Consider the following 19,513-nt stretch of genomic DNA (forward strand, 5'->3'; position numbering starts at 1 on the left):
TTACATGAGCTATCTTCCATCATAGTTCCAAAGGATGTGCAGGGTCTACTAGGATTGTCGGCATGTGAGAGACTACACCTAGTGAAGAGAGTTTTTGTCGTGGACAGACATAAAGAGAGAGTATATGATCAACTGATGGAGCAGTACAAAGACTTGTTTCAAGGGTTAGGCTTCCTAACAGGAGAACACACAATCAGAGTGGACAAATGTGTGCCACCAGTCATACATCCATGCGGGAAAGTCCCATTTTCTCTACAAAAGCAGCGAAAATCAGAATCCGACAATATGGAGAACAAGCATGTAATAAAGAAAATTGAGGAGCCGGCAGACTGGGTGAGTTCCCTCATTGTCGTAGAGAAAAAGAATGGAACACTCAGAATATGCCTGGATCCAAGAGATCGAAACAGAGCAGAGCCTTCAAGAGAGAACACTTCAAGCTACCTACTTGTGAGAGATGGCACAGTTTTCAAAGGCAAAGTATTTCAGCAAGCTCGATGCTTCTTCAGGATTTTGGCAGATGAAGCTGGATGAGCCAAGTTCCAAACTATGTGCTTTCAATATTCCGTTTGGAAGATACAGATTCATAAGACTACTTTTTGGCATTGCTTCAGCTCCTGAAGTTTATCACAAAACAATCAACATGATATATAGCACTTGGAAGGAGTTGATACCTAGATGGATGACATCATCATTTGGGGTGCCACCAGAGCTCAACATGATGAAAGACTGAAAGCTGTGCTAGAAGCAACAAGAAAAGCAAACCTGAAGCTGAATAAAGTAAAAACATCAGCTGGGTGCAACAGAATGGACATTTGTGGGAGATATCCTAAGCAGTGAAGGTATCAGACCAGACCCACGAAAAGTGTCTGCTATAGAAAACATGCCAAGGCCACAATGAAAAAAAGATGTTCAACGGTTTAATGGGATGACCACTTTAATGGGAAAATTCATACCCAACCTGTCAGAAAAGATGACCCCACTGAGACAACTAACTGAGAAGAAGATAGAATAGCAATAGAATCATGAGCATGAAAAGGCATGGAATGAACTGAGGAAGCTGCTCACAGAGGAACCGGTACTGAAATTCTATGATCCAGAAAAAACAATCAAAATATCATCGGATGCATCACAGAGTGGGCTTGGTGCTGTACTTCTACAAAAACATGAAGACTGGCAACCGGTAATATATGCATCACGTTTGATGACGGATCCGGAAACACGTTATGCACAGATTGAAAAAGAACTGCTCAGCATTACGTATGCCTGTGAGAGATTTCATCAATTTGTGTCAGGACAAGAAATCAGTGTGGAGAGTGATCACAAGCCCTTAATAGCAATGTTTCAAAAGCCACTAAATGACTGTCCACTCCGTATACAGCGAATGATGATCAGGCTGCAACGTTACTCACTGAAGGTTGCATACACCCCTGGAAAACTGATGTATACAGCTGACACGCTATCCAGAGCTGTTGATCCGAAAGAGCACTCGAAGGCTAAACTGGATGAAGAAGTCGAAACTGACGTACACATGATCACCAGTGTATTGCCAGTTGCAGATGCAAAGATGGAGATTATACAGATGGAAACAAACAAAGATGAGACACTGAATCAATTGAAACAAATCATCAAAATGGATGGCCCGAAGTGAAACAAAATTGTTCACCAGACGCAGCAGAATATTGCACCTACAGAATGGTGTTATCTGTAGTGGACAACATCATATACACAGGCAGTAAGATTGTCATTCCAAAGACTTTGAGAAGTTAAATGCTCAAAAAGATCCATGAAGGACATCTTGGAATTGAAAAGTGCAAGAAAACAGCACGACAACTGATGTTCTGGCCTAGAATGAATCAAGACATCACAGAGATCAAGTGTCAAGATGTACAATTTGCCTCACATATCAAGCAAATCAACCGGCAGAATCACTACACCCACAACAAGCACCAGAAAGACCATACCAGAAGGTGGGTGCTGACCTATTTTCGTGTCAAGGTAAATATTATCTTTTGGTCACAGACTACTACTCCCTGTATCCAGAAGTTTGCAGACTGCAGGCTGCAACAGCAGATGCCGTGATAACATGCATGAAGGCCATATTTGCTAGAAACGGGATTGCAAACCAAGTGTTTTCTGATAATGGTCCACAATTCGCCAATGAGAAGTTCAGAAAATTTGCGAAGGAGTGGGACTTTAAACACATAACCTCAAGTCCACATTTTCCACAATCCAATGGCTTGGTGGAAAGTTATGTCAAGACTGTGTTTGGTTGATGTACGAGGCAACATACAGTGGAACGGATTTCTACCAGAGATCGCTGGTGTATCGCACAACGCCGCTCGAGTGTGGTATGTCCCCGGCCCAGCTACTCGTGGAACGCGTGCTGAGATCCAATTTACCCATCCCGGAAAACCTGCTAAAGACAAAGGAAGGGGAGAAAGTGAGGAAGATCAGAGAACAACAGAAACAAAAACAAAAGTTCTACCATGACAGAGGAACACGGAACCTACCTGAACTACACACCGGTGACAAAGTACGGTAGAAAGACAAAACCGACACATGGTCACAGAAAGGGACTGTTCTACGTCAGGTCCAACCAAGGTCATACAACATTCAGACAGAGGAAGGTGCTGTTTTAAGAAGAAACCGCTGAGATCTTCTCAAAGAACCAACCATAGCAAGTCAACAGAGACTGTAACAGAGACTGTTATAACCCCTCTAAATCCAGGACGTGCTATCCGAAAAATCCTCAAGGAAAGTGAAACCACCTGAGAGACTGATTGAAACCATTTAACATGTTTTTTAAGTGGTCATGTGCTGAAAAAATGATTGCATGTTTCATGTTTGATTTATTATTGCAAAATTTGTTTACATTTTAACAAATTTAAATTTGCTAATTACTGTCATAATTGGATTCATTACATTTGTTTAAAGTGAATAATTCAATTAAAAAAGGGAGATGTAATGATATGAGCAAATCGTATTTGCATGTTCTACGAGTGATGCCTGGCTAAAGACCAAAGGAGCATGCGTGCTGCTGCAAGTCAGTCTGATAAGAGCCTACGAGAGCAACACATGTCAATTGCCTTCTCCCTCCAACCAACACAGCGTCCTAATAAAAAAAACTCAACTCTATCCCGAAGTTGTATCATTTACCGAACCCGCTTACACAAAGCGATACAATGCCGCCCTCCCGAACGACACATATCCAAACATCAAAAAACACGCAATGAAAATGCCCACAGTTTTTGGCAGCACGTATATCTGCGAAAAAAGCTTTTCTCGTATGAAACTGCTGAAATCTCAGATGAGATCAAGATTGACAGAAGAACACCAGCCAGATGCAGACCCACAGTTCACACTGATGAACATACATAGGTAAGCTCACTTTTCTGACTTGAATGAGTTATTCTGAGCATAAACAAATATAATCATAATAAAATCTACTGGGATAAAATCCATCTTTACAGCCATACTGGTAGTGAAATGCATTGTGCAGTGTAGGTGCTTTATCACTTAGTTCACTTTCTCAACCTGCTTCCTTTGTGGTTTTCACAGGAAAGTTGATGAGAGAGAGCTCCAAACAGCGGTGTCTACAAGCCTACTGGAACCTACAAAAGGATTATAAGGAATGAACTCACGAACTTTAAGAGACTGCTCATATGTGGCAGAGAGATTCTGCTCTGACAACTGAGCTGAACTTTTATCTGTTAAGATTGTGCATGGCACAACAGAAAGTTAATGCTCCATGGCTTTTTTATGAAGAACGCAGAGAGTGTTATTTAGTTATTATTTATTTCCTGATTTTTTATGTGAAAAACTCAGAGAGGGTTATGTAGTTATTATTTATTTCATTAATAGTGTTATTATTTGTTTCCTGACTTTTTTCTGTAAAGAACCTGGAAAGGGTTATTTGATTATGTGTGGCTTTCTGGAAAACATTTTTTTTAAGCTCCCCGACGATCGTCACACTTTTTCTGTTACAAACTGACACCGGCACCCCATCACAGAAGGGAAAAGTTATGTGGCTCTCACAGGAAAAAGTTTGGGTACCCCTGCTCAAACTCTGCATGGGAATTGGGAGGAACAAGCGAAATTACATTGGAAAGCATTGCAAATAATGAGAATATAATAGGATAAAAGAAACTACAACAATGAAGACGTGACTGTTGTGGACCAAGACATAGCAAACATTAGCAAGGATGAAGTGAGGAGGGTTCTGAAGAGGTGGAAAGGCACTCGGGCCTGATGATTTACCAATCGAGGTATGGAAGTGTCTTGGAGAGGTGGCGGTGGTGTTCCTGACTGGGTTATTCAACAAGATCTTAGATGGTGAACAGATGCCTAAAGAATGGAGACTAAGTGTACCTGTGCCCATTTTTAAGAACAAAGGAGATGTGCAGAGTTGTACTAACTACAGAGGAATAACGTTGATGAGCCATACAATGAAACTCTGGGAAAGAGTAGTTGAAGCTAGACTAAGAGCAGAAGTGAACATTTGTGAGCAGCAGTATGACTTCATGCCAAAAACAAGTACGGCAGATGCAGTGTTTGCTTTAAGAATGCTGATAGGGAAGTATAGAGAAGGTCAGAAGGAATTGCATCGTGTCTTTGTAGATCTGGAGAAAGCGTATGACGGGGTTCCCAGAGAAGAGCTGTGGTATTGCATGAGGAAGTCTGGCATGACAGAAATGTCAGAGCGGTGCAAGACATGTATCATGACTGTAAGACAGTTTTGATGTGTGCTGTCGGTGTGACGGAGGAATTCAAGGTGGAGGACTCCACCAGGGTTCAGTTCTGAGCCCCTTCTTATTTGCTAAGTTGATGGACAGGCTGACAGACGATGTTAGACAAGAATCTCCTTGGACCATGATGTTTGCAGATGACATTGTGATCTGCAGCGAGACCAGTACACTTTGTCTCCATTAGGATACCATAAAATCACTGGACGTATCATACATACATACATACAATGAGAGAGGGAAAATGCTTTTCGACAGTAACACTTCGATAGGCTGCATCGCTTATGGTCCAACTAGCATGTCTTCAAAACAATTGTCTTCCTATTACAATGTCTAATACTAGAATGAGCATGCTGATGTTAAAAATTTGCACCAGAGAGATCTTTTGAAATTGTTTATTTCAATGTTTCAACAGTTCTATCAATTCGCAAAAGTGTGGAGCAAATAAACTGATATATATATATATATATATATATATATATATATATATATATATATATATATATATATATATATATATATATATATATATATATATAAAAAATTCTCGTCTCACCCCTCAAGGGTGGTGTCTGACGCCCATTTTTTAGCTCGGGTCCTCTACCAGAGGCCAGGAAGCTTGAGGGTTCTGCGCTGTATCCGTGCTGTTCCCAGCACTGCGCTTTTCTGGACGGAGATATCCGATGTTGTTCCCGGGATCTGTTGCAACCACTTGTCGAGATTGGGGTCACTGCCCCGAGTGCTCCGACCACCACAGGCACGACTGTCACCTTTACCTTCCAGGCTCTCTCCAGCTCCGCTCTGAGCCCTTGGTATTTCTCGATTTTCTCATGTTCCTTCTTTCTGATGTTTCCATCACTCAGGACCGCTACATCCACGACAACGGCTTTCCTTTGCCCTTTATCTATGACCACGATATGTGGTTGGTTGGCCATTACAATCTTGTCAGTCTGTATCTGGAAGTCCCACAGGATCTTTGCTTGGTCATTCTCTACTACCTTTGGAGGTGTTTCTCATTTTGACCTTGGGGTTTCCAGTCATACTCCGCACATATCTTTCGGTAGACTATGCCAGCCACCTGGTTATGGCGCTCCATGTAGGCTTTCCCTGCCAGCATCTTACACCCTGCAGTTATGTGTTGGATTGTCTCATGTGCCTCTTTGCACAACCTACACCTTGGGTCTTGCCTGGTTTGGTATATCCCTGCCTCTATGGCTCTGGTGTTCAGGGCCTGCTCTTGAGCAGCCAGGATGAGTGCCTCTGTGCTGTCCTTTAGGCCAGCCCTCTCTAGCCACTGATAGGACTTCTTGAGATCAGCCACTTCAGTTATAGTTCAGTGGTACATCCGGTGTCGGGGCTTTTCCTCCCATGATTGTCCCTCTTTCAGCACCTCATCTCTGTTCCCCATTGTCTGAGAAATTCTCTGAGTACATCATCTTTTGGAGCCTTCTCTTTGATGTATTCATGGAGCTTGGATGTTTCATCATGGACAGTGGCTCTCACACTCACTACTCTGCGGCCTCCTTCCTTACGGCTTGTGTACAGTCTCAGGGTGCTGGACTTGGGATGGAACCCTCCATGCATGGTGAGGAGTTTTCGGCTCTTAACATCCGAGGTCTGAATCTCTTCCTTTGGCCACCTTATTATTCCTGCAGGGTATCTGATCACTGGCAGGGCATAGCTGTTTATTGCCCAGGTCTTGTTCTTGCCATTGAGCTGGCTTCTGAGAACTTGCCACACCCGCTGGAGGTATTTGGTCGTAGCCGCTTTCCTTGTTGCTAGTTCGAGGTTGCCATTGGCCTGTGGTATACCAAGGTACTTGTAGCAGTTTTCAATGTCTGCTATTGTTCCTTCAGGGAGTGAGACGCCTTCCGTGTGGACTAGCTTGCCCCTCTTAGTCACCATCCCAAATGACATCCCGATATCACTGCTGGTTGTGTGGATCAGGGACTCTATGTCCCATTCGCTCTTAGCATACAGCTTTATGTCATCCATGTAGAGGAGGTGACTGATCGTAGCTCCATTTCTGAGGCGGTATCCATAGCCTGTCTTGCGATTTTCTTGCTGAGGGGGTTCAGTCCTATGCAGAACAGCAGTGGGGAGAGTACATCACCTTGGCATATGCCACATTTGATGGACACTTGCGGTAGTGGCTTGCCATTGTCTTCAAGTGTGGTTTTCCACATCCTCATTGAGTTTGTCCTGTTGACCTTATACAACTCCAAGCATTCAGTGATCCATGTGTGTGGCATCGAGTCATATGCTTTCTTGTAATCAATCCAGGCTGTGCACAAATTGGTATGTCGGGACTTGCAGTCTTGTGCGCCTGTTCTGTCAACCAGCAGCTGATGTTTGGCACCTCTAGTATCTCTGCCAATGCCTTTCTGTTCTTTGCTCATGTATTGATCCATGTGTCCACTTACCTTGGCTGCAATGATGCCTGACATGAGCTTCCATGTTGTGGAGAGACAGTTTTTTGGTCGATAGTTGGAAGGAACTTCACCCTTTAAGGAATCCTTCATGATCAGGATTGTTCGCCCTTCGGTTAGCCTTCCTGGGTGAGTCCCATCCATCAGCAACTGGTAAATTTGTGCTGCTAGCCGCTCGTGGAGAGCTGTGAGTTTCGTTAGCCAGTAGGTGTGGACCATACCGGGCCTGGTGCCGTCCAGTTTTTCATACCTGAGACTCTTTCTTGTATATCTTCCGCTGTGATGGTAACTGGGTTCTGTTCAGGGATGTTGCTGTGCTCCTCTTTCAGAGTCACCAGCCATTGTGCACTGCTGTTATGTGTGACCTCCTTCTCCCATATGCCTTTCCAGTATCTTTCAGTTTCCAGCCTTGGAGGGTCTGCTCTGCTGTTAGAACCCTGCCACTGAGCGTACACTTTCGCAGGTTGTGTTGCGAAAACAGCCTGTTTATTCTTCTGGCCTCATTCTCTTTTGTGTACATCTTTAGGCGACTGGACAAGACCTGGAGCCTTTGTTTGGCAGTTTCGAGTGCTTCAGGTATTGTTATCTGCATGTACCTCTTGGGTATTGGCCTTTTATTCACACCTCTCTGGGTATCCGTCAATTGACTCGCATCTTTCCGAGCCGCCTTGATCTTAGCCTCCAACCGTCTTTTCCATGGTGGGTAATGAATCTCGTGGCTCTCATGGTTGCTCTTGTAGCCAAGCATCTCTAGGATCACTGATGCTGAAGCGTATATCAGCTCATTGGTTTCTGTGATCGTTCCAGTCGGGATCGTTCTCAGTGCTGCATTCACAGTTTCCATGAGACTTTCAGGTGGTACTCCACATAGCCGTTGTAATTGGTTTCTTAGTTGCCCAGTTTTCATTCTTGCCATGATCTTATCTCTCAGATCAGTTGCTGCTTCACTCAGCATTTCATTCATTGGGGCTAGCTTTCCAATCTCATCATTCATTGGGGCTTGCCTCCCAATCTCTGGTTGAAACACTTCCTCTGATGGGGCAGCCTGGAGCCCTTCACCTCGGAATTTGTGTTGTACCTCATCAATCTCAAGTTGTGATAGCAACAGTTTCGTGGTCAACCGTGACTGTGGGTTTCAAAGTAACCATTCAGCCCCCATTCTCCACATGTAACCCCTCTGACAGGGTTGCTAGAGTAGTAGCATTCCAAGAGAGCCATGTTATCGCATCTCGTCCATCTCCGCTTTGTTCCAGCAGCCCATTTTTCATCAAGGTGCCCTGGTTCCCCAGCACATGACGCAGACCTTGTTTGACCGTCCGGCATGTCATTCGATTCATTGTCTCTCATTATTGTATGAGATAGGCATTTGCGTGAAGGGTCTTGCCCAAGGACCCACACTGGAGCGTTTACTTTGAGAGATACATCGTCGACACATCTGGATGTGGAGCTGGCTTTGTCTGACCTTGAGCGGAAAACTTTGTGGGCACTTCCAAAGAATTGAAATACAAGGTAAACAAGGGCGAAAGGTTTCCATTCTCCTGACACCTGAAGTGCAGACATCCATGACATTACTTGCCAATACTAGTGCAGCGTGTTCTACCGGAAACAATTTCCTTGTGTGTTCTACATTCTTGGCAATGAAGATGATTCTGATTCTGATTCTGATGAAAGTGGGATAGTGGATGAAAACACATTCTTTTTTGCAAGACCACAAGCCCCCAGTGACTTCAGAGGATTTGATGTAATTCGTCAGATAGCCCTAAACTGCGGGGCAAAAAATATGGAAGCATTGTCTTCCACAAAATTGAGAAAGCACATGGCCACAATGTCCAAAGGTCTCAATTTAAAAGACAATAAAATGGACGAGCTGGCAGACTTCCTCGGCCATGATATCAGAGTGCACCGTCAATTTTATCGGCTTCCGGAGGGGACATTGCAGCTTGCAAAAATTAGCAAGGTACTCATCTCTCTGGAAACCGGAAGTTTGTCCCAGTTTAAGGGCAAGAATTTGGATGAAATAAACATTGATCCCCATGGTCAGAAAACATCTGCATATTTTAGGAAACAATTACGGCCATTTTTTTCTCTGCCAGCTGAAGTTTTATCTGTGTTTCCTCTGTTCCTCAGAAAAACTATGTGTTGACACTGATATGTCACTGATGATGAGGACGATAGAGATATGACAAAATGTACTCCTACATCAACATCATCGCCACAATCATCTGGTATGTTTATGACTTTAATTTTTTTTAGGGCAACACGTTTTGTTCAATGCCTTCCCGAAAATGTAGACCATTGGTGTCATACATGTCAGTATATATTAATGTTGACACAGAAAATAATTGTAAATTCAGAATGCTTGTGAATTTCTCTACTGTGAGTCTAATAAATGGTAATGTAATGTAATGTAATGTAATGTGATCTAATCTAATCTTGCACAGGGAGAGTGGGAGGAGTTACAAGCAGTCACTGATGCTGAGACAGCAACGTACCCACCCGGAATCCAGTTGTGTTTGGTGTCGGGTATATTACAGACGGTACACATATGTTGTGTTTTATTTGTATTTACAATAATAATAATAATAATGATAATAATAATACATTATATTTTAAGTGCCTTTCAAAGCTCTCAAGGACACTTTACAGTCACAGACAAGCATAGGTACTCTAATAAATAAAATACAATCACAAAGAGAATGCAATAAATAAAATACAATTATAAATAGAAACAAGAGGGTGCCTTTTCCACCACAGCAAACAAAAGGTAAACTGTTTTCTCTTGGTTCGTGACTGAGTTATCATCTGACAAGCAACAGTGGTATGGGTCTATATACTGTGTGGGTAGGGGAAATATGAGACATTATTTTTGTTTTTGATTACCGTAAAGTATTGCTATCCTACAAAAATGCTCTATATCTCTTCCTCCTCATAACATTCTATGGGATATTTAGTATTGAAAAACTTCAAGGTAATGTCGAAGGTGTATAGAAATCGGAATGTAATCTTTAAAATCGGGTTTTCTCAGTAGTAGATAGATGAGCATTTCTTCATGTAATGTGAACCCTTACAAAAATAAATTGCTCCCACCAAAAAAAATCTGAATTGCATTCAGACCTGCACCTGTTGCGCTCTCCACTATAGTAAGGGAGATACGGTGTTGTGGGATCCAGAAAAAACCACAAGACAAGCAACGTGATACGTCTTGACTCAACAGTGGTTTACTTCGAATGCCCCGATCTAATGCAAACGTATGCGCACAACAATTTCCGGTCCAACGATCTAAATCGGTCCGACACGAAACACTAACCGAAGCAGGCGTTCCATGTTTAAATAAACATTTTCGATATATACCATTTGTAAACAAATAGAACTACGCGAATGTAACCAAAATAGGGGCAGAATGTTCGGATCGGGAAGAGAGCACAATTTTACAAGGCCCAACGAGAAGGGAGAGTTTGAGGTGGCCGAAGGAATCAGCTCAACGGTTTTCCGAGCAATTCTGGATTACTACAAATCGGGGCTAATCCGTTGTCCTGATGGAATCTCTATCCAAGAGTTGCGGGAGGCGTGCGACTATCTATGCATCTCTTTTGACTACAGCACCATCAAATGCAGAGACCTCAGTGCCCTTATGCACGAGCTGTCCAACGATGGCGCCCGGCGACAGTTCGAGTACTACCTGGAAGAAATGGTTCTACCTCTGATGGTGGCGAGCGCCCAGAGCGGCGAGCGAGAGTGCCACATCGTGGTCCTCACCGATGACGACGTGGTGGACTGGGATGAAGAGTACCCGCCGCAAATGGGAGAAGAGTACTCCCAAATCATTTACAGCACAAAACTGTACCGATTCTTCAAGTACATTGAGAACAGAGATGTTGCCAAGTCTGTTTTAAAGGAGAGAGGATTGAAGAAAATACGACTGGGCATGAAGGTTACCCCACATACAAGGAGAAGGTCAAGAAGCGTCCCGGAGGTCGTCCAGAGGTCATCTACAACTATGTCCAGAGGCCCTTCATCCGCATGTCATGGGAGAAGGAAGAGAGAAAGAGCCGCCACGTAGACAAATCCGTCAAATCCAAATCCATTACCAACCTGGTGGCGGCGGCAGCCGACATCCCCCAGGACCAGCTGGTGGTCCTTCACCCGGGCCCCCAGGTGGACGAGCTGGACATCCTGCCCAATCATCCGCCGGGAGGCCACCCCCACAGCAACAACTACAGCAATGATCCCGACCCTGAGGGACCCCCACCTGCCGTGTGAGGACCCCTGAGACCCCGTTGGATCCCACTTTCTCCCTCTTTTCCGTCTCCCAGCATGATTGCAGCATGGAGCGCACCATACAGAGGGGCACCATAAACCATATTGCCTTGACACCTCCTTTGCAGCCTTACAGAGCCGAGAACCTGGTGGACTTGTGTTGCGCTCTCCACTATAGTAAGGGAGATACGGTGTTGTGGGATCCAGAAAAAACCACAAGACAAGCAATGTGATACGTCTTGACTCAACAGTGGTTTACTTCGAATGCCCCGATCTAATGCAAACGTATGCGCACAACAATTTCCGGTCCAACGATCTAAATCGGTCCGACACGAAACACTAACCAAAGCAGGCGTTCCATGTTTAAATAAACATTTTCGATATATATCATTTGTAAACCAATAGAACTACGCGAATGTAACCAAAATAGGAAATACGATAATTTACAACCTGTCACATACTCCCCCTCAAAATAGATGTTGTCCCCAACATATGTACTAGTGAATACATAAATGCGCTGGACGACGTGCCCAAAACAATGACGCACGGTATTATGAACTGCATCCAAATATGAACTATAATAATGAACAGTTTACAGACTGGAACTCTTTTCATACATTCTGTTTACATTATAACAATCAACAATTCACAGACTGGAACTCTTTTCATACATTCCGTTTTACTTATACAGGGCTCATCGGGGTCTTCTTGTTTCCATCTCACTGTTCTATTAAACCGAAGTGTCGATTAACCATTTCTGTAGTATTTCGTGGCATAATAGGGGTGTGCGCCATACATCCAAGGCATTGTCTGTTCGCCATGATATGGTACTGTCCCTACATTGTAGCAAGATGGCGAACCAAGGCGATCATACGTGAATACCTTGGGTCTCCTGTGTTCTCGTCGTGGCCGTTGATTTCCCCCAATATCAGGATTACTGGGGGGTGGCTGGGGAAAAGGGGGACACACTGTCACAGGCGGATCATTTTCCGGACCAATGTTGCCCTTCTGAGATTGGTCAACTTCCGCAGCTCCCGGCTCTGTCCCCGGCAGTTCATTCCCCAGTTGATTGTCATCATGGTGGGTTGTCTCCACAAAGCTCACGTCCCGCGGTTCTGGTGAGTCTGGTCGAGTGCTCTGGCGATGCAACACTGGATAATACTCATCCTCCTCATCATCCTCTTCCGGATCCATTTCCGGCATCTTGTTCGGTCGTTGCCGAGTGGACTTTTCCTTGGACTGGGACTGTAGTGAAGTCTCTAATGGCAAATGATCACATGGCAGCAAGAGATTGCGGTGGATTATCCTAGATCTGCCCTTCCCCCTCTCAGGTTTCAGCTCATAAACTGGAATGTCTTGGCTGACTTGACGAACCACTGTATGAACAACATCCTCCCAGTGGTTTCTCAGTTTGCCTGAACCTCGGCGTGGGGTTAAGTTTCGAACCAGAACACGATCACCGGGCAACAGGGTAGAATACTTTAGTTTACTGTCATATAGTCTCTTACTCCTGGCAGGAGCTTTGTTGTTATTTTCTTGCGTGATCACATACGCTTCCTCCATGCCCTGTTTCCACTTCTTCATTAGTCCTTCTGGTTGGTGTCACCCTGGTTAGAGTCTGGATTCAAACTAAACAACATATCAACTTGCAAACGTGGTGAACGTCCATAAAGTAAGTAAAAAGGTGAAAACCCTGTCACCTCACTTTTGGTACAGTTGTAAGCATAAACGAGTTTGTTTAGTGAGTCTTTCCAGTTACTCTTTTGTTTCTCTGTCAGTGTCTTTAACATCTGGATCAGTGTTCGATTAAATCGTTCAACCTGTCCATTTCCCTTTGGATGGTAGGGGGTTGTCCTTGAACCCGCAACCCCACAATATTCCTTCAGTTGAGCAAAAAGTTGATTTTCAAATTCACCACCTTGATCATGGTGAATTCGAAGGGGGAACCCAAACTTTAAAGCATAGTCATTAAATATTTTGTTTGCCGCTGTTTTGCCAGATTTGGACGTTGTAGCATAAACTTGAGCGAAACGTGTAAAATGGTCTACAAGCACAAGCACGTATTCATAACCACCCTTACATTTGTCAAGATGCAAAAAGTCAACGGAGACAAGTTCAAAAGGCTGAGTAGTCACAATATTAGTCATGCAGCTCTTTTAACACTGTCACCTTGTGTTTTTCAGGAAGCAGTAGTTGGGTTCTGTTTGCCGTTTTTCTGTACAAAACACCTCTGTCATTAAAGTGTAGCTTGTCCCATTCCCTCACAAGACAAACAACTTGAGGACAATGCTTTCTTAGTTCAGTACCTAGCGGTTTCGTCTCCGCCAGTTTGTATCTAATAAAATGTCCTTTAATGGGGTCACTCTCTTGATCTAGCTTGATCTGTCCAACAGTCAATGGGGCTATCGGTGTGTTTAGTGACACCTCGGCACACGTAGCTGAGATTCCCATAGACCAAGCTGCACTAGACTCGTTCTGTTGGTCAACCGCTTGTACGGCAGCACTCACAGCATCATATGACATTTCTTTTGTACATCCTTCCATATATGTTACCATATCAAGGGGCATTCTAGATAAACTGTCTGCATCAACATTTTCCTTACCGGGACGATATTTAACAGTAAAATTAAAATCAGAAAGTTCTGCGACCCACCTGCACCCAGTTGCATTTAACTTAGCAGTCGACAGTACATAAGTGAGTGGATTATTGTCACTATACACAGTGAAGAATGGTGCATAGTACAAATAATCACGAAACTTGTCTGTGATCGCCCACTTAAGCGCCAAAAATTCCAACTTGCCCGAGTGTAAGTTATAATTCTTCTCAGCTGCGGTTAATGTCCGAGAGCTATCCACGCAAAGTTTGCCATTTTGTCTTTGGTACAACACAGCACCTAAACCCCGGTTAGAGGCATCTGTATGCAAAATGAAAGGATGCGCGAAGTCAGGAAAACCTAAAACTGGTGGTTGAACTAAACAGTCTATTAGCTGCTCTAACACTGACTGATGCTCATCCACTCAATACGTGTGTTGGAAGACACACTGTTATGTCTCACTTTCCATTTTTTTCTTTGATGCTGCTGAGTCTCATCATTCAGAGGGGCTTTAAGCAAAGCATACAAGGGACTAGCGATACAAGAGAAATCTTTGATGTATTGCCTATAATAGCTTAATAGTCCCAAAATGGCTCGAAGCTCACCGACAGTGCCTGGCTGCTTGTTTTTCAGGGCACGCACTGCTGCTGTATCTGCCGGGTCCATTCGGCTCCCCTCAGCAGAGACAATCCTGCCGAGGTACCTCACTTCCGGCTTGAAGAGGTCACACTTTCGGGCTTTGAGTTTTATTCCATTTTCCCTGAGACGTCGCAACACTCGTCTAACGTCCTCAACGTGGTTGTCAAATGTCCCGCTGAAAACAAGAATGTCATCAAGATAGGGGACACATATTTCGTCCCGTAACCCCTCCAGACATTGTTCCATACACCGCTGGAACGCTGCAGGTGCATTCATGAGTCCAAACGGGATTCGAATCCATTCATAAAGGCCCCAAGGGGTCACGAAGGCAGTCAGGTGTCGGCTCCCTTTGGACATGAACCCCTGGTGGTATGCTTTGCCTTGGTCCAGCAGCGAGAAGATGGTGTTACCCCCAAGGCTATCCACCACGTCCTGTACCCGTGGGATGGGGTGCCGGTCAGGGTGTGTTTTCCGGTTCAGCTCTCTGTAATCAATACATAAGCGCAGTGTACCATCTTTTTTCCTGACACAGACGACAGGGGATGAGTAGGAGGAAGTGGACTTTTCCACCCACCCCTGCGCTATCAAGTCCTGTAAATAATCTTTCATCTCTCTGTACATTGGCTTGGGACAGACATATATGTCTTTGAAACGGGCTCAGTGTCTTTCAACAAAATGTCCATTTGTAGGTTTTCCACACACCCTATGTCGTCGTCCGATTTTGAAAATCATGCCGATTCCTCTCTCAACATCTGCTGAACGGTCTTTCTATTATCTTCGTCCAAATGAGAAAGGTCAACTGTTGGTTTCTGAATAGTCTCTTTGATCTGGGACACTTCTGCACGTAGCTATTTTAACAGCATCATCTCTGACCTCATCTCTTTGATCTCTGAAAGGAGTTCATTCGGCACAGTAACCGTATTCTGCTTTAAGACTGTCTTCTTCCTAATCGGGACTGGTGTGTCATCTAACTGGACAGTGTTCAGCGTTGTCACCCGTGCAGCAGCATTTTTCTTTTTTTCCCGTCACTCTTTTTCATTTGCACATGCCATGTTTAATTTTTCTAACAGTACTTCATCTGATGTGGTGTTTAGCAGGAGGAAAGGTTGCATGTCACTCTTTACATTGTCACTCTGTAACCCCGTCAGAACTGTGTGCAGGAATAAACTCTGGACCAACGTGGGATCATACTTCACCCCTGATTCGGCTTCTTGTGATGCAAAAAGAATCCTTTGATGAAGATCCATTGCACGCAGTAGAAATTTCTGTGGGGACTCTTTATTAGTCTGCACTTCAGTTGAGAGCTGCTTGTACAACTCAGTGGCTCCTCTCTCTTGATAGTGAGATCGGAGAATCCTTCGTAAAGAAGGTAGGGTAAGATTTTCTTTCCCTTCGAGGTAGCTTCTCAACTGCAGACCTGGTGTTATGGCACGAACCACTGCATCGATGATCTCATCCCCCTGGTAGCCTTTACTGAGCCCACTTTCTATCTGTCTGACCAAATTAGGAAATGTGAGTTTATCTTTTTGTCCGAGTTCACCTATTTGTCCAGATATTTTGAAATCTTTGCGCCAGGGGGCAGTGTCTGGGGGCACTATGCTTCTCTTTCGCACTGCATCCCGACCTTTTTCACTTGGTTTGGCTATTCCTAGTTCAAAATCTTTTATACTTTCAATCAAGTCCTTTACACGTAGCAAATCTGACATTCCCTCCATCTTCTAGCTCTAATTCAGCTCTTTCAAAGTAGGTTGACACAATATTAATTAGTTGGCCTCGAGTCTTTCCTGTAAGTTACTCTCTTTCCAATCCAGATATTTGGATTTCAGCACATAACTCTGACAACTGTTAAAAATTCAGTCCAAATAACTTGCCTTTGATGTCCAACTGTAATTCCTCTAACGCCATTTTCGAGAGGGTAGACGCAGTTCAACTGGCCGGATTCACTTCAAAGTCTTCCAGTGCCCTCTAGTGGTGGCTGTACGCACAGAGATGCAACCAGAGCACATGTAGAAACAAACGGTAAACGGCGACGCCACTCCGACTGGGTTGATTGGGGATATTCGGCGCGAGCTTCTACCCACGGCGAGTAGACAACACTCGAACGCAAATATCCCAGCGGTGCCTCCAAAATGTTGCACTCTCCACTATAGTAAGGGAGATACGGTGTTGTGGGATCCAGAAAAAACCACAAGACAAGCAATGTGATACGTCTTGACTCAACAGTGGTTCACTTCGAATGCCCCGATCTAATGCAAACGTATGCGCACAATAATTTCCGGTCCAACGATCTAAATCGGTCCGACACGAAACACTAACCGAAGCAGGCGTTCCATGTTTAAATAAACATTTTCGATATATATCATTTGTAAACCAATAGAACTACGCGAATGTAACCAAAATAGGAAATAAGATAATTTACAACCTGTCACACACCGTGAACATAGCACAGAAGTACATATTCCCGATTTTGTTGAACTCAATATACTTGTTCTGTGTTTACTACTAATAGATCTCTGAAGGTAAACTGTTATCTAGTGGCTTGTGAATGTGTTATCATTTGATGTATAAAAACTACAAAACTGTTACAAAACAGACCAATCATGACTTTAGACAGCAATGGCCTGTGTCTTAACTTTTGGAGGAATATTAATTTACTGTCCCATTTTATATAGGGAAAGAAGAAGTAAAAATGAAGGTAAGAAAGTGGACAGAAGAAGAAATCCATGCTGTGGAGAAAACCTTGATGGACTCCATCAGGTCTCTCAAGGTTCCAGATAAAGACGAATGCATGAACTGCATTAAGGCTTCACCAGAAGAATCTAAAGGGAGAGGTCAAAGTCAGCTTTATTGTCAAATATGCGAATATGCATGACATACAGCACAGTTGAAATTAATGTCCTCTCGGACCCAGCGTGCAAGGCACTAATAATGTGCTTAAAAAGGACATACAATTGACAACAGATAATACATGTAATTTCTGAATGTAAAGTGAGGTAGTGTCGTATGTAAAGTGAAGTTGGAACTTGGAAGGGAGTTAAATATTTCGTGAAACTAAGGAAAGGTTAGGTTTGGCAGCTGTCACAATGCATTGTTTTTATGAATGTTATATGTGTCATGTGCACTTGTTTCTGGCACATTTCAATACAACACAGAGACAATATCTTTTATTTCAACATATTGAGTGTTTTTTTTTTCTTGAATATTTGTCGACTAACATTCTGGACACACCAATTTTGTCCAGCACTTTTATGTCAGTCTTGAATGTTTTACACACATTTGTTAATATGAAAGCAATTGGTATTTATTTTCTTACCACAATGTCTTGAATGTTTGAAATTTCAGGTTTATGTATTTCTTAATTATTAAAAAGATCGGAGGCTGCCATTGAAATTGGTACGTGAGCAGTGTTAATTTACTTGATTCTCTTAAATCTATTTTATAATTGTCATTTTATTTGTTATTTAGGTTTTTTGTTCTTTTGACTTCAAGACGGCGTTGCGAAAGTGGCTGCTTTTCCAGCAGCTTCTGTATTATGGCCAAAACAAACATGCGGATCAAACCTCTCAAGATGGAGGACATTGATTTGTTGTGGGTGTAACGTCGCTTGAGGCTTGAGGGCTGGACGCAAGTGACGAGGGAAAGCGGGGAGGTTGGATCCAAAAATAAACACGGCGAGACAGAACTCCGGAACAGAAAGTCTTTACTGAGACACATATGCCAAAAAATCACAACAGGAGGGGATGAGTGAGGATCAATGGAAAATGCAGACCTGACAGCAGGGAAGTTGCGAGGGTAGCTTTCTCAATACTCCAACGCAGACTGTAGTGTGCGATCGGCAAATATAGTCAGAAGGCACAATCAAAGGAATGACAAACAGTTGTGGGAACCCAGGTGATTGATGATGGGAGGGGCCGTCCCCAGGGAGCAGCGGAGGAGGTGACAGGCGACGAGATGTGACAGTGGGGACCCCTTGAAGGGAAAAGCCGAAACGAAAAGAAGAGACATTGAAAATTCCAATACTGTATGCAGTCAAACTTTTCGTTTGTTACAGAACCCGGCAGACCTACATCTGGTGTTTGATTATTCTGTCGGATATCGTGTCAGAAAATGTGAGCCAGTTGTGCATGTGAACAAAATATTTCACAATTTATGTGTTTAAAATTTAGAATTGTCAAAAAATATACGATCATGGGTCCTGCAAAACACAATTGCTGACCTTACAGGCTCTAAATATTGTCTCTTGAAAAAAATAAGCGCCGCCTGCTGGTAGTTTTGGTTTGACATGTTTCGTTAAGTCCCCACGGAGTTGCAAAAAAACAAGAATAAATCAAGAATTATGCAATTTTAAAGTGATTTCTGAGTGAGCACAGGCACAGGTCCTTAAATCAATTTTTTATGAGTTTCTTAAATGTATTTTCCATGTTTGAAATTGAGTTCCCATGGGTCAAAACGTTTGCACACCATGTCCCCATCATGTAGCAAAACGTGTGTGTGTGTGTGTGTGTGTGTGTGTGTGTGTGTGTGTGTGTGTGTGTGTGTGTGTGTGTGTGTGTGTGTGTGTGTGTGTGTGTGTGTGTCTGTGTGTGTATGTAGTGTCGGGGTTACATACTGGTGTATACTTCACTGGTAATCTTAAAACAAGCATCTGAATAAGTCAATAAGTGAAATTCATTAGAATAGGCAATTGCGTAGGAAACAATTTGGTGATGTTCACTCCCACAATTGCACAGACACACCTTTATAACTAAAAAACTTAAATAAAATCTCCACACATGCACGGTTAGATTACATTTTGTGTAAGATCTGGGTTGGGCATAATATAAAGCCCTCAGAGACTATATACCCCAAAACC

General features: G+C 43.4%; 1 protein-coding gene and 2 long non-coding RNA genes across 4 annotated transcripts in view; 2 read left to right on the forward strand and 1 right to left on the reverse strand.

Annotated features, from left to right (window-relative positions):
• The window catches only part of LOC148896689 (uncharacterized), a 246,063-nt gene that overhangs the window by 178,732 nt on the left and 47,818 nt on the right, over positions 1 to 19,513 (reverse strand). The window lies entirely within an intron of this gene.
• Positions 5,374 to 18,622, forward strand: LOC148896693 (uncharacterized). Of its 2 annotated transcripts, XR_016115216.1 has the most exons (4): positions 5,374 to 8,680; positions 9,299 to 9,396; positions 9,613 to 9,708; positions 17,334 to 18,622. It is a non-coding gene; the product is annotated as an uncharacterized LOC148896693 (long non-coding RNA). The 2 variants fall into 2 exon arrangements; XR_016115215.1 differs by having other exon boundaries at positions 5,374 to 9,396.
• Positions 10,570 to 11,446, forward strand: LOC148896694 (BTB/POZ domain-containing protein 10-like). The gene is given in 2 exon segments (XM_088997986.1): positions 10,570 to 11,094; positions 11,097 to 11,446. Coding segments are annotated over 2 exon segments (858 nt in total). The 5' UTR covers positions 10,570 to 10,571; the 3' UTR covers positions 11,432 to 11,446.

The sequence above is a fragment of the Hippocampus bargibanti genome, linkage group LG06 (genome assembly GCF_051943395.1).
Source record: "Hippocampus bargibanti isolate YZ-2025 linkage group LG06, ASM5194339v1, whole genome shotgun sequence".
NCBI lineage: Eukaryota > Metazoa > Chordata > Actinopteri > Syngnathiformes > Syngnathidae > Hippocampus > Hippocampus bargibanti.